The 26622-nt window shown below is 53.0% G+C and overlaps 1 protein-coding gene across 16 annotated transcripts in view; it reads right to left on the reverse strand.

Annotated features, from left to right (window-relative positions):
- Nucleotides 1-887: 887 nt before the first annotated feature.
- ARHGEF10L (Rho guanine nucleotide exchange factor 10 like) overlaps nucleotides 888-26622 on the reverse strand; it is a 29082-nt gene continuing 3347 nt past the window's right edge. Inside the window, exons 1-31 of one of the 16 annotated variants that reach the window (XM_065038128.1) lie at nucleotides 24924-24940; nucleotides 23612-23833; nucleotides 18261-18345; nucleotides 17521-17697; nucleotides 17392-17419; nucleotides 16602-16687; nucleotides 16429-16506; nucleotides 16076-16251; nucleotides 15531-15647; nucleotides 14639-14747; nucleotides 14200-14295; nucleotides 13189-13295; nucleotides 12908-12985; nucleotides 12643-12822; nucleotides 12308-12424; nucleotides 12124-12216; nucleotides 11716-11889; nucleotides 10969-11114; nucleotides 10621-10635; nucleotides 10268-10452; nucleotides 10066-10181; nucleotides 9763-9890; nucleotides 9574-9674; nucleotides 8483-8601; nucleotides 8119-8205; nucleotides 7807-8030; nucleotides 7220-7374; nucleotides 5117-5262; nucleotides 3855-4029; nucleotides 1997-2119; nucleotides 888-1911 (exon numbers count right to left, since the gene is read on the reverse strand). In XM_065038128.1, coding sequence (XP_064894200.1) covers nucleotides 1427-1911; nucleotides 1997-2119; nucleotides 3855-4029; nucleotides 5117-5262; nucleotides 7220-7374; nucleotides 7807-8030; nucleotides 8119-8205; nucleotides 8483-8601; nucleotides 9574-9674; nucleotides 9763-9890; nucleotides 10066-10181; nucleotides 10268-10452; nucleotides 10621-10635; nucleotides 10969-11114; nucleotides 11716-11889; nucleotides 12124-12216; nucleotides 12308-12424; nucleotides 12643-12822; nucleotides 12908-12985; nucleotides 13189-13295; nucleotides 14200-14295; nucleotides 14639-14747; nucleotides 15531-15647; nucleotides 16076-16251; nucleotides 16429-16506; nucleotides 16602-16687; nucleotides 17392-17419; nucleotides 17521-17697; nucleotides 18261-18297 — 3858 coding nt within the window. In that variant the 5' untranslated portion in view covers nucleotides 18298-18345; nucleotides 23612-23833; nucleotides 24924-24940 and the 3' untranslated portion in view covers nucleotides 888-1426. Of the gene's footprint in view, nucleotides 1912-1996; nucleotides 2120-3854; nucleotides 4030-5116; nucleotides 5263-7219; nucleotides 7375-7806; nucleotides 8031-8118; nucleotides 8206-8482; nucleotides 8602-9573; nucleotides 9675-9762; nucleotides 9891-10065; nucleotides 10182-10267; nucleotides 10453-10620; nucleotides 10636-10968; nucleotides 11115-11715; nucleotides 11890-12123; nucleotides 12217-12307; nucleotides 12425-12642; nucleotides 12823-12907; nucleotides 12986-13188; nucleotides 13296-13722; nucleotides 14152-14199; nucleotides 14296-14638; nucleotides 14748-15530; nucleotides 15648-16075; nucleotides 16252-16428; nucleotides 16507-16601; nucleotides 16688-17391; nucleotides 17420-17520; nucleotides 17698-18260; nucleotides 18346-22923; nucleotides 23288-23611; nucleotides 23834-24557; nucleotides 24710-24923; nucleotides 24941-26622 lie in introns of those variants that run through there. The other 15 variants (XM_065038126.1, XM_065038127.1, XM_065038130.1 and 12 more) reach the window with 15 other exon arrangements.

Below are 26622 nucleotides of genomic sequence, written 5' to 3' on the forward strand. Positions count from 1 at the left end.
ATTAGTTTTATAATGTCCCATTGCTAAATAAAGTGCAAACTCCATGTTTGTCATCACATGCAGCATGGCAATAAATATATATATATATATATATATATGTGGTTGCAATCGCATGGCATGGGAACACTCTACCACGCCATGGGGTGATATCTATTGAGAAGCAGCCGCTTTCCCACACGCCGACCCCAAAAGCAGCAAAATCTCAAAGGAAATAGGAAAAAATAGGTGGAAAAAGCCATGAGCTCCTCGCCATCCTTCCCATGGGCATCCCAGATGCTCGCGAGGATGCTCGTGGTCCTTGGGATGCGGGATGCTGCACGGCTGGTCCGAAAACTCCACAACCCCGGTGTCGTGCAGCTGAGATGGGGAGAAAACTTGATCAGCAAAGACTTTAAGGGCAAAGAAAGAAAAAAACCCAGCAAAGCACATTTGATGGCTAATTAGGAAAATACTGGGAAAGCGGTGCAAGGCGGATAATCTTGGCTCCTCGGCAGCAGGGGCCGCGCCGTCCCATTTCAAGGTTGAGCGGCTGGGAATATCAATCTGATGATTGTAATGCTACAAATGAAAATCAAATTGAAGGCGGTTAGAGGAATGCATTATAAATTGATTTAGTCCTCGGACAAGTTTCCACCTCCCTGGCTCCGGGTTTCTCTTTGGGGACAGAGGAGCTTTGGGTACCAGAGATGCAGGGGATGGGCTGCATCCTTCTGGCCATTTTTCCATCCATCCCACACCATTTTGGGGGGGGGGAAAAGAGCACTTTGGGGCTTCATATTGATTTTTGAGGATCTATATTAACCCCTTGGGATGCTGTTGTTGAATCAAGGGAGGGAAAACATTGACATGAGCCAAACCTGGTTACAAAATACTGCAAGGAAACATGCTGATTCCTACAGGATTTATTTCCATGCTCCCAAAATTTATTTCCCTCTGGAAAGCACATGTACTCAGCTCCCAAAACCAGGGGATTTTGGTACCATTATCCTCGATTCAAAGTCAAAAAAAAGGGCTATTTCAGCAAAACCCCCATTTCAGCGCAGCCGGCACCCGCTGAGCGCTCCCAACCGCTATTCCTGCATCTCTGAGTTGCCTCAATATATACAGATTCCTTCTTTATACAGGTAATAATATACATCATATTTATATATATATATATTATATATATATATTCACACGCAGACACACAGACGCCTTCGGTTGAAGAGCCGGCACCTCCAAAGCCCGCAGGGAGGTCGCCGCTCCCACCGCTAAAAAAATCCCCTCTCCCCATGCACAAAGCTGGTTTTGGGGGGAAAAAAAACACCCCATAATTCAGTTTTCTCCTCCTTAAACCAAGGGTGATGTACCCAGGGCAGGACCACCCCCGGCAGCTTTCGGGTGGTTTTCTGAGGTAGGTGCCAGGTGGATGGGGGGGTCCCGGGTGCTATAGCATCAAGGGGAGCTGCCAGATGAGCAAAGTGCTGTCGGCATCTCCCCCCCGGCGCGGCGATTCGGGGCTGAAGTTACGGTACCCCCGGCCCCCCGAAATGATGGCGACCGAGGAAATCTCCTTGCGGGGGGCGTCACGGGCGCAGGGTCGGCTCCGCACCCAGATATCGGGGTCATCGGCCATCTCGTAGATGGAACCGTCCTCCTCGGTGTGCGCCGGCGCGACACCCGCGGGTGCTTCCCGCACCGACAGCAGCTGCCCGGGGAGGTGCGAGGTGGATCGGAGGCGATATTGTAATAAAATCCCCTTTTTCCTCATTTCTCGAGGTGGGGGCCCATCCAGTTCAGGGGGTTTCTCATCTTCACCTTCCTCTTCCTCCTCCTGGTCGCCTTTTAGCACGTCGGGCGCCAGGGTGCTCAACGCCACCGCCAAGAACTCCACGGGGCCACCGTGGCCGTTGAGGGACACCATCCCTTTTCCTGGCCAAAAGAAGAAGAGTTTTGTTAAAACCAAGCCCCAAAATAAGGTTGAATCCACATAGGGAGGGTGTTTTGGGGCACTCACCGGTGATTTTGGGGATGCCCTCCAAGCGGGGCACGGGCAGCAGCACAATGATGCCCTGGTCGGTGCCCACCCAAAGCGACCCCTGGCAGATGAGGAGGCTGGTGACACGGACGTGCTTTTGACCTGTGACAAAAGCAGAAGGATGAGGGATGATTTTGCAGCAGCATCTTCCCATAGAACCAATAACCAGTGTGTTTATCGTGAAGAACACGCTCCGAAGTCGCCCCAAAACCAAGCGGCGTATTTGCACACAGATCTCCATGCCAAGGAGAGCAAATACAACTAAATAAAAAAAGGAGGGGGGAAAAAAGAAAGAGAAAAAGTGAGACTTCTAATGGCAAATGAATATTTGATTGCCGGGACTTAGCGCTGCGTGGCGTCGGACTCGGCGAAGCAATATATCTGCAACTCCGGTTTCTCCGGGAGGACTTTATTAATGACCTGTCGAGTTAAAAAGGATGAGGGAGCGCGAGTTCAAAAACGCATTAATACCCAACGCTCGCTCGCCCGGGAAGAAAAGGAAGTGATAAATATTTTAACATGCCCTTAAAAAAAGAGGAAAAAAAAAAAAGAAAAAGCGACTTACATGAGTATCGCGCTTATAACTAATTACGCAATTATATCGTTCGGTAGCTGGAACAAGGCGGGAGACAACCTGGCAAGTGCGGGGTGGGTGAGAGCAGGATGGGTGGATAGGAAATGGTGCTGGATGGGGGAAAATGGGGTGCACAGGGCAGTGGTCATGGGGTGCACACATGGGTGAGAGGATGGGGGGCAAGGATGCGTGCAAGGAGGTGAAAACAGGGGCAAGGATGGGGTGCAAGGAAATGAAAATGGGTGCAAGGATGGGTGCAAGGAGATGAAAGTGGGTGCAAGGATGTGTGCAAGGATGTGTGCAAGGAGATGAAAACAGGTGCAAGGACACATGCATGGGGATGAAGAGGTGGATGCACACAAGGATGCACAGAAGTGTGAAAAATGGGGTGTGTGGATGCACGGGTGCAAAGGTGGGGTGCAAGGATGCAGGCGCGTGTGCAAGCGCGGGGTGCAGAGGGACAAGAAAAGGATACGTGGCTGCAAGCACACGTGCAAATATGGGGTGTGCGGATGCAAAGGTGGGATGCACGGATGGACACATGGGTGCAGAGATGGTGCAAGGATGGAGTGAGTGGATGGATATGCACAAAAGTGGGGCACACAGATAAAGCACAGGAGCAGAGGTGTAAAGATGGGGTGCATGGGTGCATCTCCCTGTGAAGACAGGCTGAGAGAGCTGGGATGTTCAGCCTGGAGAGGAGAAGCTCTGGGGCGATCCTATAGTGGCCTTTCTGTACTTAAAAGGGGCCGATGAGAAAGATGGGGACACACTCTTCAGTAGGGGCTGTTGCGATAGGACAAGGGGCGATGGTTTTAAACTAAAGGAGGGAGATTCAGGGTGTATATAATGATATTGTTGGCCCTGAGGGTGGTGAGAGCCTGGCCCAGGTTGGCCAGAGAGGTGGTGGATGAACCGTCCCTGGAGACATCCCAGGCCAGGCTGGACGGGGCTCTGAGCAACCTGAGCTGGTGAAGATGTCCCTGCTCATGGGCTGGGTGAGCTGGGAAGGTCCCTTCAACCCAAACTGTTCCATGATTTGCTGATCCTGTGATGCACATGCAGCTGCAGAGATGCCACCAGCTCCATCCCCACCATCCACAAGCAGAGACCCCAGATGTCCAAGCTCAAACCTTTACACAACAAATTCCTCTCACAGTTCCTCTGCAAATCACAACCACAAACCCAAGCAACACATCCAGGGGGCGATGCCCCAACCCGCCCATTCATTGCAATTAAGAAGTGAGGGAAAGCAGGACCCACCGGGCAGGACGAAGGTGGTCTTGGTGGCGATGTTGATCTCCTGCAGGTGCTCCAGCGTCTCGGTGTGGAAGAGGCGGATGGAGGACCCCGAGGAAAAGGCCATCCAGACGCCGCTGCCCGCCTTGACCATGTGTGTGACGCTGGCGCCCGCGTCCGGGTGGGCCTCGAAGGTTTGCTGCCAAAATCGGGAATTTCAAAAAGAAATCAAAGGGTCTATCCCTAAAATTGCTGCAAAACTGCACAGGGAGGGGACCAGAGTGACCAAAACCAGCCCCAAATCCCAAGGTGGGACAAGACCTTCCTGCTTAACCCCAACCACAAAAATCAGCGATAAAAGGCTCAGCCCCCCCGCAAGAGCCATTTGGGGGTCAAAAATGGGCCCATCTGCTTCCAGTTTCCCCACTGGAGCGTTTCCCCATCAGACATGGGATGCAAAATGCAGGAAAAAGACGCCTTTTTGCATCAAAAATTGCCCTTGCTGCAGATTCCCACAGTAAAAACTCACATTAACGCATAAGGATTAAATCACTGAGGGAGAAACCTCCACGCAGTAGCTTCGCCTGCATTTCTCCTATGGCTTTGAAACATTTTTTTGCCTTAAAATTTGCTTTATATATTAAAAGAAAGAGGAGTGGCTATTCACCCCCTTCCTGAAATGACCTGCAGAGCACATCTCCCCAAAAACTCACACAAAATTGGGGCAGATAGAGACTTTGAGGCAATTTCCCCACCCCACGTGGGGTTTATCCCCTGATGGTTCATTCCAGGCAGACCCCATTACACCAAGTACCATTTACACCAATCCTCCTGTATCCCTGGATATTTTTTCCTCCTCCATCACTTTTCTTCTGCAAAAATTCCCACCCGGCCTCTGTCATAAATAAAAATCAGAGCCTGAAAACGAATCTAGTCCCCGATGCATTATTCATCTCCGGCATCGCCGTTAGGCTGGGTTTACGACAGCTAATACATGCAAAGTAAGTTTGGGCACTAAATGTGAAAATTAAAGGTGGGAGAAAGGGTTTCTTTATAAAAAATAAAATAAAATAAGGGACTTGTCAACATTTTCTGTTTAGAGAGGGAGATGGTTCAGCATCCTCCTCCTATGAGGGAAGGGACCCAAAAGTGATGAAAAGCAGCAAAGCAGCAGCAATAAAGGTCATTGCACAGGCAGGGGTGTGCGTTATGGGGTTCAAAGCACTCTGACCCCCCCAAAAACCCACGGTGGATGCGACACAGGGGGTCCCGGTGCTGCTCCCTACCTGTGCATGGAGGCTGGTGGCATCGAGGACGGTGACCTGGTTGTCACAGCTGGCCCACAGCGTCTCGTCCAGTGTCAGGAGGACACGCACGGGCCCGGTCCCCACGGCCAGGCGGGCAGGCTGCTCCCCCACATCCCACAGGCCCCCTGCAACGCAAACCGGGGCAAGAAGATGCTCAGAAAAGAGAATTTTTTAAGGAAAAAAGCATTTTTTGAATGATGAATCCCAGAGTGTCAGGGGTTGGAAGGGCCCTGGAAAGCTCATCCAGTGCAATCCCCCCATGGAGCAGGAACACCCAGATGAGGTTACACAGGAAGGTGTCCAGGCGGGTTGGAATGTCTGCACAGAAGGAGACTCCACAACCTCCCTGGGCAGCCTGGGCCAGGCTCTGCCACCCTCACCCCCAACAAGTTTCTTCTCCTCTTTCAGTGGAACCTCCTGTGTTCCAGTTTGCACCCATTGCCCCTTGTCCTGTCACTGGTTGTCACCAGAAGAGCCTGGCTCCGTCCTCCTGACACTCCCCCTTTCCATCTTGATCCCCAGGAATGAGTCCCCCCTCAGTGTCCTCTTGTCCAGCTCCAGAGCCCCAGCTCCCTCAGCCTTTCCTCACACGGGAGATGCTCCACTCCCTCCAGCATCTTGGTGGCTGCGCTGGACTCTCTGCAGCAGTTCCCTGTCCTGCTGGAACTGAGGGGCCACAGCTGGACACAATATTCCACCCTAAGTAACTGTGAGCCCCTGGTGTCCTCAGTGCCACCTCCGAGCATCTTAATGCCAGAAGCGAAAGGATGCGGGGAGCTCGCACCCCCTATTCCAACCCTCCCAAAATGCTTTGCCCCCACGCAAGCAGCTTTTTAGCAGCACCACCTGCAACACTCGGGCACGTTCCTTGTCTCAAAAGCCAATAATACACCCTTTTCTTTTTTACAATTGATTTGCTCTTGAATTGACGCTCCAGAGCTGATCTAGTGTCTCTATGAACCGCATCCAGGCTGGATTTGGATAAATTCACCACCGGTGGCAGCTGAGCAGCTTCAAGAGATAATTGTTCTCCTTTTCTTATTCCAAATGCCATTTTTTTTAAATAAAACCACAAGATCCGAGGGCTAAAAGAGCCTTTTGAGCGCTGGGACCTCTGCTCCCACCAGCAGGAGTTTACAACTCGGCCGCCTTGCAGCAGATCCTCATTTTCACCTGAAAATCGAGCTATTTCGGGAAAGCTTTTGCATTCCAAAAAGATGGGGATAAGATTACAAACCTCACCTCGCAGCCCTGCCAGCAGCTCATTATTTTCTCTGTGCATTTATGCAATCGAGATTAAATTAAAGCCACTTCATTAATTGGATTGTACGGTTGCTATAGGGTGGGGAAGGGGAGGCGCAGCACCCCAAAATTCAATTTAAATAGCTTTACTGACTCTGGTCTGGCCTGAGTGCTGCTCGCTGAGGGTTTTCTCAAAGTAAATGAGAGGTTTTTGTCCAAAAATAGGCCAATCCAGCACGTTATTTGAGGCTCTTTCCTACCCTCTAGTGATGAAGCAAAGGTATTAACAGCCCAGGGAGCAGTCAAGCTCCAGCCTTGGGCTGAGCCGAAACCAGGGAAAACCAACCCAAAAATGAAGCTAATAAAGGAGAAGGGACTTGCATGAGTGGGGTTTTGGTTTATAGCAGCAATAAGGTGATTATATTTAAGCTAAAAGCCCTGAGTCCTTGTGCATCGCAGCATCAGACCCTTCCCTGGGTGCAACCACCCCCTAAGCAAACCCTTTGCTACATATCACCCCCTTGCCAGGACTGTTTTCTACATATTTTCCCCCAAAACCTCTTGCATTCACCCTAGCAATGCAAAAGAACATTTTTAAAATAAGATAGCACTTCTTAAATGCAAAATAGCATTTTTAAACCCACCCTGGGCTACAAGAATGTTACGGATTAGAAGGGACCTCGAAAGATCATCTAGTCCAAATAAAGTGAAAAATGGTGCTTTTATCACCATTTTAGCAGCCAACACGTCTCGCCAGCTCATAGAACTTCCCAATCCCTATATTTTTTAGGGTGTCCCACCCAAAATCTTGTCCAGAAAGGCACAAGGGGACGTCCTTACCGTTATTCCTGGGGTAGGCGGCCACGGTCCCATCCTGCAACCCGGCGAACAGGAACTCGGGGCTGTGCTTCAAGCAGAGGACGGGTTGCATGCCCGGACTTTTGCAGGTCAATAAACATTGCGTCCCCGTGTCCACGCTGCCGTAGACCGCGATGCTGAGGGGACAACACGGCGGGGACAAGATGCAGGAGATGCTGGTGGTCCCCAAGGTGCTGGTACCCGAGGATGGATGGATGGGATGGATGGATGGATAGAATGGATGGGATGGACGGATGGGATGGAGAAGACATGGACTCGCCTGCCCTCCCCACAAGCCCAAGCGGACGGTGGGGACAACAGGAGGGGACAAGATGCAGGAGATGCTGGTGGTCCCTAAGGTGTTGGTACCCAAGGATGGATGGATGGATGGATGGATGGAGAAGACACAGACTCATCTGCTGTCCCACAAGCCCAAGCAGATGGTGGCGACAACAGGGGACAACACATTGGGACAAGATGCAGGAGATGCTGGTGGTCCCCAAGGTGCCGGTACCCAAGGATGGATGGATGGATGGATGGATGGATGGATGGGTAAGACACAGACTCACCTGCCGTCCCGCAAGCCCAAGCAGACAGTGGGATGTGGGGACGTGGGGGGTTGTTCGGTGGTGGGTCGGGGTTCCTGGGTGTCCCCATCGTCCCCCGCCTCGGGGATGTACTCCATGCACAGCACCGGTGATGCCACTGGGAAGGATTTCACCGTCCGCGGCACAGCACGGTTCAGGGAGAAGATCTCCACCTGCCCCCCTGCGCCTTCCTGGCCACCCCCAACCTGTGCAAAGCAGACAATGGGTGTTATCCCCAGCCAATATGACCCAAACTTGGGGTTTTTAGCCCCATTTTGGGGTTGTTTTGCTCACCCAGAGGTAGCCCTGTGGCAGCGAGGTGCTGATGGCGGAGAAGCCCAGCAGAGAGGATTGCACGGGGTTGTGCACCGCGGCGCCGAGCTGGGGGAGAAACCGGAGTACACGGCGGGTGCAACACCCCCAAATTAATCCAACACACACCGGGTAACAGCGCACACCCCAAAAATCAAGATCCAGCCAAAGCTCAGCTTGTATTTTTAATTTTCCAGGCTGGATTGTGTGAATTTCTATCCTTGCAACCAGCTTGGTGACCCCAGCCCATCCACTGTGGGATTTCTGCCTTTTCCCCCCAAAAAGATGGATGTAAAGGGGCAGAAGGTGCCGGGGGGTTGGAGAAGAGGTTGGTTGTGGTTCTTACCTGCAGGTCGAGGGCTTTGGAGAAGGCGGGCATGTGGCAGGAGAGGATGGGGCACCAGAACGGAGCTTTGCTCTTCTTATCTTCATCGGGACAGAGCCAGCCCGGCTGGTTCTCCTCCCCTGCAGCCAGCAGAGAGGTCAGATTTGGCCAAAACACCCCCCAGCATCTCCCCCTTTCCCAGTGGGACCCCAAAATTAGTAATTTGGGGTGCAGAGTCCTCATCTCCAACCCCAAAATATCATCATATGTGGACTTGGGGAACATCTCACCCCTTTTCTCCAAATTATCGCGTGGTGCCCGGCCAAGCAACTGCCTCAAGCAGCAGCAAAAACAGCCCCAAACCCAAATAATATATATGTAAAAAGGGGGAAAAAAGCACATCCTAATGTGTTTCTTCACATTAGGCTTTAATGTGTTTTCATTTCTAACTCATGGGTACAGGATTATCCCCCAGGCATCCCAGATTTAAAAAAAAAACAAACAAATACATAAACTGTTAAAAACAAGAGAATCAAAAATAGTTGCAGCCCAGGGGGATCTGAGCACTCAAATAGAGTTTCAAATGATGGTTTTTTGCTTTCTTCCATTAAACTTTTTGTTGTTGTTGTTTCTGCAGCAGCTGGTGGATTTACATAGGGATAGGGGTGGGGAAGCGGCAGGAGGGTCGGCTCCTCCTTCGCTTATTCATCCTGTTCTATGGAAAGCTGTTCAGCCCTGCCAGTGAGAGCAGCAAAACACAAAGCGTTTTGAGGCAGAATTACCGATTCCCAGCATTTTCCACCATACAAACCCCCAAAGTGTCCTCCAGCCCCTTGCTCTGAATTTTTTGCCCTGCCCTGTTTCGTGTCAGGCTGCTCGGAGCAATACAAGTCACAGAATCATAGAATATTTTGGGTTGAAGGGACCTTCAAAGGTCACCCAGTCCATGAGCAGGGACATCTTCACCAGCTCAGGTTGCTCAGAGCCCCGTCCAGCCTGGCCTGGGATGTCTCCAGGGATGGTTCATCCACCACCTCTCTGAACAAACCTGCTCCTGACTCCCAGATTTGGCTTTTCAAAGCCAGGGTGAGGGTGAGCAACACGCTACTCACGCAGTCCTATCTTGGCCAAGTGCAGGCGGTTGACCCAGGAGATCTTGCTCAAGGGGTTGGGGGTGATGAACACAACCATGACACTGATGGGGCGGCCAGACCTGTGTAGGAAGAGCATCACCAGGTTGATCTTCCGCCTCTTCCTCCTCCCCAGGGAGGGAAGAACCCACCCGTGATTCATAAACTCACTTATCCGGCTTCCCAGGCAGCAGGAGACGGAGGCGGCACTTGTTGGCGGAGTGGATCTCCTCCTCCTTCACCTTCATCATCCTCTGCAAGGCCAAGCACCAGTCCTGGGCCACTGTCATGTTCAGGTTCTGGAGGAAAAACTCAAATCATGGAAGAACCTCCAAAACAAGCCTGATTCATCCCCAAATTTCACCCATGGGGTTCAGGAGGATGAGGATGGTGGTCCCTGAGGAACCACATGGTTATCGCAAAGCCCCCAGGGTTGGTTGTACCCAAATCACGAGCTTGCCCGTACAGAGGTACCTGGTAGGTGCCATGCAAGGTGCTGATGAGAAGGGTGATCTGCTCCACCACTGCCAGGTCCTTCTGCAGGTCCTGCAGCTCCTGGAAGAGCCGCGGTGGCCCCAAGTAGACTTTATCTTGGGTGAAGAAATAAAGAAATGAGGACCATGAAGAAATTCTCCATCCCATTCCACTGCAACCAGCCCAAGGGTTGGGTGCTCACTGTGCGAAGCCTGCCCGGCCGGCGCGTGTTTCTTGGCCCCAGCGTTGTGGATGACGACGTTGTCTTTGTCGTAGGCGCCGCTCTCCTGTCCCACCTCCACCACCTGGACCTGTGGGAGGGCCGTGCTCCACTTCACCACGTATTTGGGACCCAGGGGCACCAAGCTGCTGATTTCCATCTGGCCTCTGCCGAGGGAGGACACAAAAAAAGTCTGTCAGTGTATCAGCAAGTGCTGCGGTTTGCTCTGTAAGCTCTTGGAAAGCGCATTTTGCAACCCCACTCCATGCACCACTGCACGCCTGCACCCCCAAACATGGGGCACGCAACCACTGCAGACCATGCGCAGCACCTACCCTGGGTTCACCGGCCTGCAAGAGGGGAAAAATCATTAATAAAGTGGTATTATGGGGAGCTGAAGGAGGGGTTTGCATCATCAACCTCCACCAAGCCCGGGGGTCCTGGACCCTGCGCTGGCTCAGGGACCCAACAGCACCAGGGGATGGAGCTTCTACCAAAAGTGGGATGCAAAGCAACCCCAAATCAGGTGGGTTCCCCCTCCAAAACAAGCTGGGATGGTTTTAAAAGCCCTTGGGGTCTAACAAACCCCAGTGAGCCCAAAATCGAGGTGGGGAAGGGAGATACTTGCTACATCACCGCTTTGCAAAGTGATTTTTGGGGGTGTGGGGGCCGCCAGCACGTACTTGAAGTTGATGTTGGCGCAGACCAGCATGTCGTTGAGGAGGAAAACCTTCCGCTCCTTGGACTTGATGAGCTGCCCCCGGTCTCCGTACACCGTCTCCGTCAGCGTCTCGCAGAGCAGGAGCTGCCGCTGCCCCGAGCTCAGCAGCTGCGGAGGGGATGGAAAAGGGCGGGGACTCAGCCTGGGGGCTTTTCTGAGCCTCCTGCCCCAGAATTTGGGTTGCTTTTCCCTTATTATTATGCCCTTATTGTGAGGATTTTCCTCCAACCAGGAGCACACACAGCCCTGAGCTCTGCAGAGACAGATGTGAGACATGCTCTGATGCAAAAGCCCTTTGCACCCTGTATGTCCAACCATGGAGACAGCAGAGCCCTAGAGGACCAACACGACCCTTTTTCAGCCCTTTCTTGGGTCTCTTTTCATCCCCTGACCCTAAATCCCAATCGCAGGACTGAGCTGGCGGGTGTCCCGCTGCGGTTTTTGTCCCCTGCCCAGGATGTGTCGCAAGAGCTTCATTTAAGGTTTGCTTTTGTTTTGCTTTTCACCAACAATTGCAAAATCAGGCGGGTGAGACAACATCTCATCCTCACTTTTCCCTGGAGGGGAATTTCCCCGTGCCAGCCTCCAGATTTGCTTTTACTCAACATCCTTTCAGCGAAAATGGGGATCCTGAAACAAAGAGGAAGCTCGAGGCTGCAAAGCTCAACACCCTACAGCGAGGATGAGGGCGTGAGGCCAAAGGACCCACCTTGTTGAGGCTGCTGCGGTCGCTGATGCTCTTGCAGAGCTGCTGGATTTCGGCAACTTGGTCGGCCAAACGCTTTTGCTCATTGAGCTTCTCCGCCAACGTCTCCAGCTCGGTGAGGGCCAGCTGGAGGGACAGACGGTCCGCATGGCCCTTGGGGGTGTTTTTCAGCATGTCCTGGGATGGGGGACAAAAGACACCCCAAAAAAAACCCCACATGAGACCTGTTGGAGATGCTACAATTAGAAGCGCTTGCAGCACCTCCAAAATCGAAGCTTGGAAGGTGATCCTTGGGATGGTCCCAAGATGCCAACCCAAAAACATGCCCCTTGCTAAAATGTTTGCCAAAGCATCCAGGCTGCGAAAAATAGGGTGCAAAGGGAGGTGGGTGCAGGAACCCCCCACCCGTACCTGCAGGAGCAGGATGAATTGAGGGAACCTCTGGATGGGCTTCACCATCAGCCCGTAGAGCGTGACGCGGTCGGCACTGGCCATCTGCCTCTTCTACGGCAGGGAAAGGGAGGCAAAAAGAGAGAAGTTTTCACCCATAACAGTGACCGGCGGCACCATGCACTCGTGTTTGGGTGCTGCTGACCTTGAGGAAGTCGAGGAAGGCGGGTTTGGTGAGACAAGCCTTCTTGATGAGGGACATGGCGGTGGTGAAGTTGTTGACATAGTCGCTGTAGACGTCCAGCACCATCGACTTGGAGAACTGGGGAGAGGGCGGGAGGAGAACCACGATGACACCCCCAAAAAATGGGGGGGTTCGGCAAAGCGTAGGGGTGCTGGTGTGTTTTTGGAGCGATGCTGAGGATGCTGGTCGTACCCCAAGTCAGGGACGCATCGCTTTAACCCTCCACACCCTGCACTGTGATCATTGAGAGGGATCCAGGGGGTGGTTTAAGGGGTTCCCCTGATTTTTCCTCCTACCGAGGCCACGAAGAGGTCCCCGATCTTCTCTGCCGTGTCCCACTCGGCCACACGGGAGGCAAGGGCGATCTGGAACATGGAGTGGCACTGCAGGATCTCCTTCAGCCGAAAAAACACCACCTGGCACTTGCGAGCGCTCAGCACCTTCGGCTCCATCTCCAGCAGCGGGTTCCTGTAATCCTGCAGGAGATGCTGGGGCATCAGCATCCCCTGCATCCCTGTGTGCCCCCCCCAAAAAAATACTTTAAAAAAGGGGGTTCCCCACCTGCAGGATGCGTTTTAGGGAGTCCACGTAGCTTCGCTCGCTCTGCACGATGGAGCCGAGGATGTGCCGCCGAACCACCTGCGATGAAACTGGGGCTCAGTTGTTGTCCCCACCACCCAAAAAGTGAGAGTTTGGGGGGGGTGAGGCGGGCACAGGGCGCTGCAGAAGCGCTGATGCAGCAGCATCGTTTTCTGCTGACTTGCCTTTTCCCTGGTTGCTCAATCACGGGGACAAGGGGAAGCTGTGACTCCCCGAGAACCCCAAAAATCACCCACACCCACCTGCTGCGGGCTCAGCCCCTCGGGCATGGGCCCCAGCTCTGGCGGCGGGTGCTTCATGTCGGAGACGGTGACCTCCAGGAACCCCGTGTCCTCCTCCTCCGAGTCCCCTGCAGGGAAAAAGAACTTAATAAAATGCCAAAAAATAACGATTTTAGAGGTTTTTTGGTCTAAAGGAAAGCCCGCAGCCCGAAAGCTGCTTCACTTGGATGATGCAGGGGGTGGATTTGGGTCTGGAGCTGCAAGCTGAGATGGACCCTCCCAGCATCGCGTGTTTGTCCCCAGGCTCCAGCCACTGTCACCGGACACCAGCATGAGTCAGGCTGAGCGGGGACCATGCCAGGTCCCCACGGGGAGGGGACAAAAATGGTCCCTGTCTCCAAAAAACACCCTAGTTGGGGGAAATTCCCCCTGATCCTCACTCCAAGGGTGGGTGCGAGGGAAGAAGAGGGGAAAAAAGCAGCAAACAAGCAGCACGCAGAAGAAAAAGGGGAAGGCGAGAGCCAGCGCCCGCCGGGCGGCACGGCGAGCCCTTACCCGAGGCCGAAGCAGCGGAGGAGGAGGATGGCGAGCGAGCCAAGGCGGCAGCATCGCCATAGCCATACGTGGACGGCCTCTTCTTCCACATGGCCGCAACGCCCCGTCACGGCCACCCCAGCCCCATCCCCGTCACCCTATAAATAGCGGGTACCGGGAGGACCGGCCGGGCGGGAGGGGAGGGCGCTGGCAGCCAGATGACCTTTTTCCTTCCCTAATTTTGGCCGGGAGGATTCGCCACCCTTGGCCGCCGCCTCCGTCATCTCCTCCTCCCCATCCCCACAGATGGGATGCTCTGCAGGACCACGGGATGAGATGCTCCCCAGCATCCTGCTCTCAAAACCCAAAAAGCGTTTAAACCCCCACCCCGGTGAGGCTAAAACAGCGCTGGGGACATGCAGCAAAGGCTGGGGACACACACGCCGGATCCCCCGGGCAGCCGCGGCCGAGCCGTGACGCCGCCCGTCGGGATCCTACCTCCCCCGTGATGTTCCAGGGAGACCCTCGAGCTGCGGCGGGCGAGCGGCTGCTTTTCCGCCTCCGCCACCCTCCTCCTCCTCTGCTCCCCATCCCCTACACGATAGCAAGAGGATTAGGAAAACACCCCCAAAAATATAAACATTTTCAGGGCAGATGCTGCTCTGCATCCAAGGAGGGCACCCATGGGTGCTGGAGCTGGGCTGCACCCTAAAGACACGGGAGCTTGGAGTGAGCTGAACTGACCGAGCTTGCACGGGGATGCCAAGATGGGCAAAAAATAATAATAATAAAATAAAAAAAGAGCTTAAAACGCAGAAAATAAATCAGCAAAAGGAAATGCTGAAAGCCATAAGGATTCACAATGGAATTTAAAAAATACTCTCAAAAAGGCTTATATTTGGCTCTCAAAAGGAAGGTGGGGGCACTCCCCGCTTACCCGGGGTTTCTTTGCGGTGCAGGAACGTCACCTTCCTCATCACGGCGATCTTGGTCTTCTCCAACCCGTCCTTGGTGCCGCTTTTGGCCGCTTTCATCAGCTGAGTCATCTGGGCAGGGGGACGAGAGGGACCGGGATGCTCAGGACAGCACCGGGACCCCGTTTCAGGTCTGGATGCAGCGGCACCGTCCCCTTGGGGACATCCCTTCCAAAATTCATCCCCATTTTCCCACCCAGCACAATGAGGAAGAGGAGGATGAAGGCGGCTGAGGAAGGAGGATGCTCCAGCATCTCTCCCGCCTCCGTGGGGTTGCAGCAGCAGGCGCAGGCAAAGCGGGAACGTGCAGCGAAAGCAAAGAGGAGGGAGGGGACAGAGGCACCAGCGTGTCTGTCCCCTCCTCACAGACAAGGTTTTATGTGCCAGAGAGCAAAAAGCAGGGCGGTGTTGGGGTTTCACACCTCAAATCGCAGCGTTTTTAGCCCAAGATGACATCGGCATCACTTTCCCAGCCTAAACTGGCCATAAATGGCCAAGCTGGATGGTCTGGGGCTGGGAAAGGCTTTGCGCTATGTTTCTACGCCTCCCAAGAATCTCCTTCCCCACCTGATTTCCACCCCGTATCAGGGGGCAAAAAAACCTTCTCAGATCCATCTATCCTGCGGGCAACCTCGCTTGGTCCAAACGCCCCTTTGAAAAGAAAACACACCCCAAAAAACAAATGTTTTGAGCAGCTGGAGGATGGGGACACCAAGACAGATGGACATGAGAGGCAGCTTTGTGGTGCTTAACTCATTTTTTGTTTCTTCTGGGGGATAAAATGGGATGAATTCAGGCTGGATAAACTCCGGGAGGGTTGTTTTGGGGGGACAAAGGACGGAGGAGGGACAGTACCTTCCAATCGTACTTCTGCTTCAGCTCCTGCATGTCTCTCCCCCCAACTCTTAAAGCCAGGATGTCCCTCTTAGTCCTGGCGTATCTCTCCTTTAGTCTATTCAGGTCTGGAGAAAGCTGAGCCCAAAGCAAACCAGGCGGGAAGAGAAGGCAGAGGAGGCAGAGAAGAGATCCAGGTAAGCAGCCAAAAAGATAAATAAAACAAAAAGGAGGAGAAATCATCCCAAAGCAGCACGGTACAGGCAGCATCTCCCCAAAACCTGATTTTGCTCAAGCAACGAAGGGACCAAGCGTGAGGAAAAGCAGCAGCCGCGCTCCAGCGATGCCGAGATGCAAAAGGAAAGGAGGGGAAAAAAAGGGGAAGGAAAAATAAACAAGAAATGAAACTCCCAAAGTTTCATGCTGGCTTTGCAGCGGGTTAACCCGGGATCTGCAGCATCTTCTGCTTCGGGAAGCTGGGCTTGAGGCTCTGGTGCCTTTAAACAAGCAAACACGGGGTGGGGGGGGGAATAAAATAATGATAAAAAGGTAAAGGGAAGCGTTACCTTGGGCTGGAAGGATGCTCGCTGCTTGGTCGGCTCGGCCTCTGTCTTGTTCTCCTCGCCCGAATCCTCGCTGTAGCTCTCGAACTCGCTGGAGCTCCAGCCCAAATCCTCGCCGGCCCGCGGCCCCTCTCCGCGCTGCACCTCCTCGTAGATCAGGCTGCGCCCCGGCCCCACGCCTGCGGGAAACGGCTCCTTTCCCACCCAAAACAGCCATTCCCCCTCGCCAGGGACCCAAACCCCAGCGGTTCACCCAGGGTCGTCCCCCCTCCGCATCCTCTTTAGGTTGTGCCTCAGTTTACCCAGCTGGGAAATGGGTTTGTGGGGAATTGGGAGCGGGGAAGGTCTGTCCCTACCGTCAGCATCGAGGGGCTCACAGGGGACATCGTCGTAGATCACGTCGTCTTCCACCGCTGGGAACTCGAAGCGCTCACCTTTGGGGGGACAAAAAACCCCCCAGGGACTCAGCTCAGCACCCAGGATGGAGAAATCCTTCCGCAGGTTGGTTCTTTGCAGCTTTTTAACCCACCTTGGTGGCTGCTTTTCCTCTTCCAGGTCTGGGTACCGATGTGGGGGTCACCTCCAGCCTCCCCATTGCTCACCCCCACCGGCAGCCTGTGGGGAAGGGGGGGTCAGGGAGCACCTGGGGTGCAAACCCCCCCGAATTGGGTACAAACCCCCCAGAATCAGGTGCAAACCCCCCTGAAATGGGTGCACACAGGCCCCTCACCCCCCATCACCCCTCTTCCTCTTACAGGGGTTCACAAGCACAGAATAGAGCTTGTGTCATGTCCCCCCCACCCCGTTCGCACCTTTGCTGCTTTATGGATTTTGAGGGGTCCACGGGTTTTAGGGTCACAACACAAAAGAACCATAAATGGCTTTTTTAGCCTTAGACTACATGATGCTGGAGGACAGGAGGATGCATTGACATTGGGGAGCATGGGGAGGGGTCCCCATCCCTGGTGGGGGTCTTGCCACACTCACTGTGCCCTGTGTGTGTTCCACAGGGGGGGACAAACCCTCTTTGCAGCCAAATCTGCAGCTGGGGCAAACACCAACCCCCCTCAAACCCCCACCCCAGGGGGTTCCCTCAACCAAGGTCAGGGGTTCACCAAAAGGGGTACCCAAAGCCCCCCTAGATTGCCAGGGTGCACCCCCAAACCCTGTGATCTCCTGCTTGTAATAGGAAGAATTTGGGGAAACTGAGGCACAACATGCCAAATGAGGGGGTACAGGGGACACCCAAACCCCAAAGCTGTGTTTTCCCCCTTCGAGGCACTCAAACTCCCTCAAAATCCCCCCAAAACCCCACATACCCTTCCTGGGTCTCCAGCACCAGCCCGTCTGCGGAGAGGAAAAGCAAACAGAAGCTGCATTGGCACCCAGCCGTGTCACCCAAAGGGGACATGATGGGGACATCGGGGACACCCAGCCTGCCCTCTCACCACCGCTGGAGCTGGCAGGTCGTCGCCTGCGAGGGGGAGCCTGCAGGATGGCGTCCCCCCTCGGCTCTGCCGACGAATCTTCCTCCTCCTCTTCCTCCTCGCTGTCCTCAAAAGTGAAGGCTTCGCCGAGGTCTTCCTCCCCGTGGGGACTCGGGGTGGCCAGGGCGAGATGGTCACCTGCCAGCAGGAGCTCTTGTCACTTGGTGTCCCCTCACCGTGCCGTGGTACCCCAGGAGGGATGCAGGGATGTGGGGGAACAATGGGGGATGAAGGGGGCACGATGGGGGAACGATTGGGGATGCACAGGACAAGGGGGCAGGATGGAGGCACGATGGGAAACGAAGGGGAAACGAAGGGGAAACGATGGGGAAACGATGGGGAAACGATGGGGAAACGATGGGGAAACGATGGGGAAACGATGGGGAAACGATGGGGAAACGATGGGGAAACGATGGGGAAACGATGGGGAAACGATGGGGAAACGATGGGGAAACGATGGGGAAACGATGGGGAAACGATGGGGAAACGATGGGGAAACGATGGGGAAACGATGGGGATGGCAGGGACAGAATTGAGCATCCCCCCAAAAAACTGCACAAAGCAACAGCCCTTCACGTTTTCATGACCCCGATGGGGACATGTAGGATGCCCCCAGGTGGTTCACCCCCTTTTCTGCCCAAGGTTGGGTGTCCAAAACAAAAAAACAACCCCAAAATGCAGCTCTGGTGGGTCACCAGTACCTAGTGCAGGGTGGGGGGGCAGCTCAGACGAAGCCATGGCACGGGGGTCCCGGCTGCTTCGCCTCGGCCCTTCCCCGAGGCTTTCCTGGGGGAGAGAGGACGAGAAATGGGTTGAGAGGGGAGATCAGCCCCCAAATCCATCCCTGGGCGAGGAGGCGACGTGAGGAGCCCCCCCAAGGGCTGATGGATCCAGCTCCGGCTGCTGCAAAGCCTTACAAGGAAGCAAAAACGCTGCCCCCGGGGCCAAATTTGCACAGAAAATCCAGCCTGCGCGCAAGAAATCCACCCTGTGCACGGAAAATGTATCCCATGAGTGGCAAATTTACCCCAGGAATGGCAAATTTATCCCGGGAACGGCAAATTTATCCCGGGAACGGCAAATCCAGCCCCGAGCATCAAGCTGGAGGGTCCCGGAGGGTTGGGAAGCGCCGAGCATCCTCCTGGCGATCGATGGCTCATCCGCTCCGGTAACCGGAGCCGCCCGTCCCGACGCCCCGAAAGGTCATTGTGGGGAAGAGGAAGGACGGAGCGGGGACCCCCCCGCATACAAGGGACAAAATGACACCCGAGAGGCTGCAAAGGGCAAAACGGGGCCAAACTCCACCAATTCGGTCCCGCTGGAAGCGGCGATTGGTGCATGATGGATGTCACCACCCTGTTCCAAAAACCATTTGTCCCTCGTTTCCTCTGAAATCGGGATGTAGGGGATGCACAGACTCCAGATAATCCCAAAAATTGGGATCTATTTATTCCCCATGTACCAAAAGCCCTTTGAGCCGCAGCGTGGGTGCAACTGCCCCGCGTGGCTTTGCAGCAAGACACGCAGCTCCAGAGCCATATATAAATACATACATATAAATATACATACATATGGAGGTCTAGAGCACAGCAGGAGGGAGCTGAGATCAGCAACCACCTCCCAAATTTGCCTTTACCCCGGAAAAGGAGCTAAAAACCCCTTTGCAATCACTACATGTGCACAAGCTGATGCTGCAAAGCGCTCAGCAACCCCAACCCCACTGCGAAAACCCCCGAAAACATCAACCTAAACCCCATACAACCCCATACATTTGTATAAAAAAAGACATGAATAAAACTCCTCTTCCCCTCCTTGTTATCGCCACAAACATCCTCTTCCAACCACTTTTGCAACAAACCTGTTGCCTCTGTAAATGCCTTAATAGGGGTTTATTTAGGAGGAGGACCCAGGGATGCTTATTTTTCCTGCTCAAACTCCTATTTTGGCCCAAAATGAAGGTGGTTGGCAGTGAGGCCACTCTTACATGTCACTAATCTGCTTCCCATCAGCGTGGGAGCCAATTCTGGGCTCTCCCCTTTTTCCAGGGTTTGATCCCTATGGATGCGATGCCAGAAACCACCGCAAACCAGGAGAAGTGCGGAGGACCACAAGGAACAATTGAACATCAATCATATTGCTGCAGTGATGCCACACACACACACAAGGCAAAGCAAAAATAACACCACCTGGATAAATAAACCAATAACACCTGGGAAAAATAAACCCAGCAAAGCGATGCCGGTGGTTTGATCCAGAAACCAGTTTGCTCACTGGTTTTCTTTGCTTTTCCGGTAACCCGGTGGCTCCTGCACTCAAAGAGGATGATGCCGGGTCCCCATTCGATGCGGAGAAGGTCACATCCCGTTTTGAGAGCTGACATAAGCTCCTCCAGCCCGATTTGTCCCAGGGCTGGTTATTTTTTGGGCTGCGAGCACAAGGAGAATTACCAGCCCTCCAATAAACCCGCCCTCACTTTTAATTGGGTCTTGCTAAATTAAAGAAGTCATTTTGAATCATTTTTTGTGTGTAATAGTTCAATATTGGGGATAGGAGCATCCAAACAAAACGTATCACATGGGATGGGGAAAAACTGGGGGGAAGGAGATGCCTCCGGAGCAGATTTGGGTGGAAAAAATGGGATGTAGAATAATCCCAAAAAGATATTGGAGTGCAGAATAATCCAAGAAAAACTCAGGGATGCAGAACAATCCAAGAGGGATGTTGGGATGCGATATCCTCGGAAATATAGATCTAAAGCCCTAAAAAAGCTGCTGGATCCTCACCCCACCACCATGAACCGCAGCTCAGCCCCAACCCCAGGGAGGGGAACAAATAAATAAAGCTGGATCTAAATAAAGGCAGAGAAGCAGGGCCATCTGCTAAACCCGGCCCGACCCTTCGCCTAGCGAAGCTGGCAACTATTTGGCTTTATTTGGTTTATTTTTAGCCGCCGTCGCGGAGCGACAGGTCCCAGCTGGCAGGAACGGCTGCCAACCCGGGGGAGCGATAAAGCATCTTCCCCCCCCTCAAAAACCCTTTTTCCCCTTAAATGTAGAGGTTTGCGAGCAAGTAATAAGAAAAACTCCATAATATCACAGCGGGGATGCAGATGGGATTTACCGTCCTGCTCCTCCCCACATCCCCCCCATGTTAATCCCTCCTTATAAATAACCCCACGCACTATTTATAAGCGGTGGGAGGGGTTATTTGAGACGTAAAGAATAGTTTTCTCCCAAGAGTTTCCTCCGACCCCTCATTAATTCCTCCGGCCCACGGTGCCGCATCCCAACCGCGGTTTCCAAAGGCTCATTTCACCACCTGGGTGATTTTTCCACCGTCACTTCAGCAAAATAATAGAATTAATTCTGATTATTGGCAGAAAGAGCAACGCGGTCCCCAGAGCAAAGCAGGGGTGGTTTTAACCCCAAATCCCAGCCCTTCCAGTGCAGTGCCTCAGGGGTCACTACTGGGGCCTGTATTATTCAATATATTCATCAATTATTTGGATGAGGGAATAGAGTGACTGTCAGCAAGTTTGCTGATGACACCAAGCTGGGAGGAGTGGTGACACTGGAAGCTGTGCTGCCATCAGAGACCTGGACAGGCTGGAGAGCTGGGCAGGGAGAAATTTAATGAAATAGAACAAGGGCAAGCATAGAGTGTTGCATCGAGGCCAAAAAATCCCAAATTGGTTCCCTTAGGGCCACCATTTGGAGCCCTGAGGTGATTCTGGCGCCATGTTGAGCCCTGAGGTGATTTTGGCACCATTTGGAGCCCTGAGGTGATTCTGGTGCCGCCATTTTGAGGCAGCTTGGGGGTCACTCCCTTGTTCTCCTGCCCCTCTGCTCTGCCCTGGGGAGACCACACCTGGAATATTGTGTCCAGCTGTGGCCCCTCAGTTCCAGCAGGACAGGGAACTGCTGGAGAGAGTCCAGCGCAGCCACCAAGATGCTGGAGGGAGTGGAGCATCTCCCGTGTGAGGAAAGGCTGAGGGAGCTGGGGCTCTGGAGCTGGACAAGAGGAGACTGAGGGGGGACTCATTCATGGGGATCAAGATGGAAAGGGGGAGTGTCAGGAGGATGGAGCCAGGCTCTTCTGGTGACAACCAGTGACAGGACAAGGGGCAATGGGTGCAAACTGGAACACAAGGGGTTCCACTTAAATCTGAGAAGCAACTTGTTCCCGGTGAGGGTGGCAGAGCCTGGCCCAGGCTGCCCAGGGGGGTTGTGGAGTCTCCTTCTGTGCAGACATTCCAACCCGCCTGGACACCTTCCTGTGTAACCTCATCTGGGTGTTCCTGCCACCATTTTCCTCTTTATTTCCCTTTTCAATATCACCAATGAAGTGGAAAACATCCATCCCTTGTCCCACCCGCGACGTGAGAAGCGCAAACACAGGGAAAAGGGGGCCAAAATATCAGTAAAAAATCAGAATTACAGCGCTTAAATTAAGAAGAGCCTGTTCTGCGAAGTTTTCTCACAAAGGGGTCCAAAAAGCACTGAAAAAGCCTTATTTACCACCAAAAATCTCCCCAATTTGACCCTTATCCCAATCTCATCCTTTCAATGCTTTGTAAAGCAATTGCAAAGTTCACCCGCTATGAAACTATTCCAGTAAGGAATTGGAAGGGAGAAGCATTTGAATCAGAAATAACAAGGAAAAAAGGCCAAAAAATAAACGTTTTAATCCACTGTTAGCGTTTCCAGCTTAAAATTTCCAGCCATTCAAGCACCCCATAAACTGTCGGGGTTTACTCCTCAAATGCATTTCTTCACGTTGTTTCGCCGCTGTTTGGGGGCAAACCCCACTCTTTGCAACCTGGTATCTCACTAGAACACACTAAATACATTAAACAATTATATATAAGTGGTGCAAACAGAGGGAAAACACATTGCGGTGACTTCACCCCCTCACAGAGTGCAACGCGACCTTGTACCCAATGCAACCACCGTCCAAAACATCACTAAAAGGAGCAAAAAATACCATTATTTGCTGTCAAAACCACCCTGGAAGATGCTCCAAACCTCCCAAAATTGCCGTTTTCTGCAGGTGCCGCAAACCCAAGCTGGGAAAACCCAGGAGGGATTCACGACCTTTGCAGAATCTGCAAGAAAACGGGGTGAAAAAGCCCCAAAAAGGGGTGCGGAATAAGCTCGATACACCCGTGCCCACCTCCTTCACCATCGCTGCTTCTTTTTGCTTATCTATTTAAAAGCAATTAAAAATATATCATATAGATATATATAAATAACAGAGGCGAAGCAGCACCTCCTCCCCCTGCAATAAGATGCGATAACCTATAGATATACATAATATATACCAATTTATATGGATTTATAAGGAGGGGAGACGTTATTTGCTGACCTGGGAAGGCCGCGGCTCCTCCGGCTTTGTATCCACATCGGCCGAGCGGGCCCCAGGCGGGGGCAAAACGTTGGAAATGACCCCAAAAAACCCCCAAAACGACGGGGGTTTATCCGACAGTCACCCGCACCGGGGTGCCCGAGGGGGGGGACACCCCCAAACCCAGCCCAGCACCCTCAGAATTCGGGCTGCGAGGCCTGCCGGCCCGGTGGGAGCCGCGGTCCAGCGGCCGCAGCGAGGGGGATGCCGGGATTTGGGGCATCATCTCCCCCCTCCTCCTCCTCTTCCTCCTCCTCTTCTTCTTCCCAAGCAGCTCTGATTTACACCCCAGCTCTTCCCAAGCCGCACCAATAACCTCCCAGCAGGATTTATCCCCCTCCTTGGCTTTTTAACCCTTTACACCCCGGCGCGGCCTGTTAACCCTCTCACCGCCAACAGCAAAAACAACCACCCCGGGATTTGCAGCAATTTCCTCTTTTCCTGGAAATCTTGGAGTTCCGCCACAATATTTCCCAGCTCACAACGCCAAAACGCAGCTCCACGTCTCTATTTCGGGTTATTTCCCCACCCCACACTGACTTTTCAGGCTCTAACCCCCACCTCGAAATACACTGCTAGAGCAACAAAGCGCCCCACACATGCAGCTGTTTAAACGCAATATCCCCGCTGCAAAACACACCCGTCTTACCTATTTCATGGGTGTTCAGGCTGTTTTCCTCGCTGTTAAATGAGTTCCGTGGGGACGTTAGCGGCCGGCACTCCCGGCCCAGCCCAGCTGGATAACACCCCTTGCAAACAAACCAGACAGCGCTCAGGTTGATTCCGGCTCCAAACCAGCCCAACAAGCCCGGAAAAAATATATAGAATAATAAAATAAATTGCCGGTGCCCTTCGGGTGACTCGCAGGCAGCTGAAAATAATAGAAAAAATATATTAGAAACACAGGTTTTCCTTTGGGTGATGGAATTGGTGCTGGTGAAGGCACCAGGAACAGGACACGAGCACCGTGGTGGGGAGGACTTTAACCTCATTATCCCAATATTTAGAAGGGATATAATATATATATATATATATATATATATATATAAACCTTCTATAGCCAATTTGCAGGGGGGGCTGTGTATCTGCAAAAGCACCCAAGCTGCAATCACAGAATATTAAAGTCATTTTTCCAGTATCTCAAATTGCATTTAGTGAATCAACCCTCTGTCCTCCACCTCAGAAACTTTGCAGCGAGGACTTAAACCCCTTTTTTGGGGGGTTATTGCACCCCAAAAGCAGCTTAGGGAGCACAGAACACCCAGAGCAGGGTGTTTGTGTTTCGGTTTGCACCCCCCGAGCAGAAATGCATTGGTGGGGTGCACAGAAAGGTTCCGGGGGGCTTTGCACCTGCAGCCAGTCTATATAGCACCACCATACATCCTATATGTAGGAACTAACCCTCCCGGTGAGTCAGAGCAGAGTAATTACACACCAGCAAAGGGGGTGAGCTTGTGCACACCCCGAATTACACGCACGCAAAACCCCTCCCCGGGTACCCCACAACAAACTAAACTTGCAAGGGCGCATCAACTCACCAAGGAGTCTTAACCCCCCCGGCACCCATAGGGTGCCCCCCACCCCCAAAAACTCACCCCACGCTCAATGAAAATGGGAATAAAGAGAGATTCGCTCGCCCGCAGCCGGCGCGTTGGCACCGCTGGCACTGACTCAGCCGGGGCCGTGCCAGCGTCAGCGGGGCCGGGCCAGCCCGGGGTGCTGGGAGCTGAAATAAACCTCCCAAAATAACCGAATAAATACATTAGATATAAAACATCGCCCTGCACATCCTCTCCTCGGCAAACCAAGGGGGGCTCCTCTTGGCTGGTAACAGCCTAAACCCCCCTTGCAAGGTGCAAGGCTGCGCTTGTGCGAACACCTGTAAGGGTTAAGGATGCTTTTCTGGCTCTATGCACCCCCAAAAATGTGGGGACGCGGGGTGCAGGGTGGGGGGCACGCACCCAAAGTCGCAGCGATTGAATCCTGCCTGCCAGAAGATCTTTTTGCATCAATAATCCAACTTAAATCCCTCCAGGAAAGAACCTGGGGGGTATCTGAGCAAGCAAAGAGCTCGCACCCCTGCTCAGCCCTTAAATCAGGCTGCTGATGGAGCCCAGCTGGTCCCATCCTGCACCACCCACACCTGCTTTGAAATGCAAAACCCACCCCAGCGAAAAATGCAAACCCCTCCCTGTGCAGATTTACATCTTCCCCATCAAGTTTTACAATACGGAACAGAACAGGAACTCAATAAACCTGTTTTTATGGGCGTGAGCGGGGACTTTTTCAAGGAACTTTAAACATCCATTCGAGCACGCTCGTATGCGATACGGGGCAGATCGATGCGTGGGGAGGGAGGGTGTTTATTTAAATAGCATCATCCCGTGTGCAAATATGTCTCTGTATTTATAGAGATGTGTGCAATGGGGTGATGGAGCCGGAGCGGGGATGCCCTCTGCTGGGGAAGCCTTTGGGACACCTCCTCCAAAACACACCCCAGCCTTCTCAGAGCCTTTTGTAGGACAAATCTTGCAGAAAAGCACCAAAAGCTGCTGTTTGTGGCACCGCAGCACCGCTACAAACCCCAAATGCACGGGTGCAAGGGCACCAGAGAGCGGCTGCGCTGGTTTCGCTCACTGATATCCCAACCAAAAACCCATCAGAGAGGCACAAATCCGCGTGCAAGGCGTGTGGGTGCAAGCTTGCAAAGCACACGTTAATGTTTTTGAGCTTGTTCGGAGATGCACAAGCCTGCAGCAAGCATGCAAAGCATGCAAATGCAAGCATGCAAGCCTGCAAAGAGTGCCGATGCAAGCATGCAAAGCGTGTAGATGCAAGCATGCAAGCTTGCAAGACATACATTCATATTCTTGTAGCTCATCTACTGCTTCCTCTGCATCTCCCAGCCGTGCAATTCCCATTGAATTCCCCTCTTCCTTGCACTAAACACTTGGGGAAAATTCAGCGTATGCTTCACCCAGAGAACAAATCACATCAGCGACTCGCTTTAAAACTGCGCTTGCAAAAGGAGAGTGAAAAGCCACTTGCATTTGTTGCAGCAAATCTCTTGCCGGCTGCACCAGCGGGTTTTTTGCTCCTTTGCCGCGGGCAGAACATGCAAATCCCCCCCTGCACCCATTCCCACGCTGCACCCAAAACCACCCGCGACGAGGTGATTTTTGCAGAGGGTCCTGTTGCAAAACAACCCCCCAACTTTTAGGGGGAGTTTAGCCCCGAATCCCCAGCGATACCCCAAATCTCATCGGCTGGGGACGCAAAACCCTTTGGGAATGGGGGAAGGCGAAGCAAACCCAGGTCACCCCAGGTGAGTTGCTCCCGCATCCCAGACACGGTTGGGAATTAACAGGTTAAACCAGTTTTTTCCCCTTATCCCAGGAAAAACCAGTTTAACCCCAGCCTGACGCAACCGCCAAAACTAAAATCACCTCCAAATCTTCCCGTCCAACCCAAGTTTCGGGGGAAAAATAACTCAACAATAAATAAACCCGTTTTTAGGGATAAGTAGCCGCGTCCAGCGCCCGCAGCGTTTTCATTACATGGTGGAAAACCCCTCGATAAACCAAGTCCAACCCCCGGCTCCTGGAAACGGCGCTTGAATCTTCCATTCGCCCCAGAATTAGGCCGAAAACGAGCCAAGTA

The sequence above is a fragment of the Columba livia genome, chromosome 21 (assembly GCF_036013475.1).
Source record: "Columba livia isolate bColLiv1 breed racing homer chromosome 21, bColLiv1.pat.W.v2, whole genome shotgun sequence".
NCBI classification, from domain to species: Eukaryota; Metazoa; Chordata; class Aves; order Columbiformes; family Columbidae; genus Columba; species Columba livia.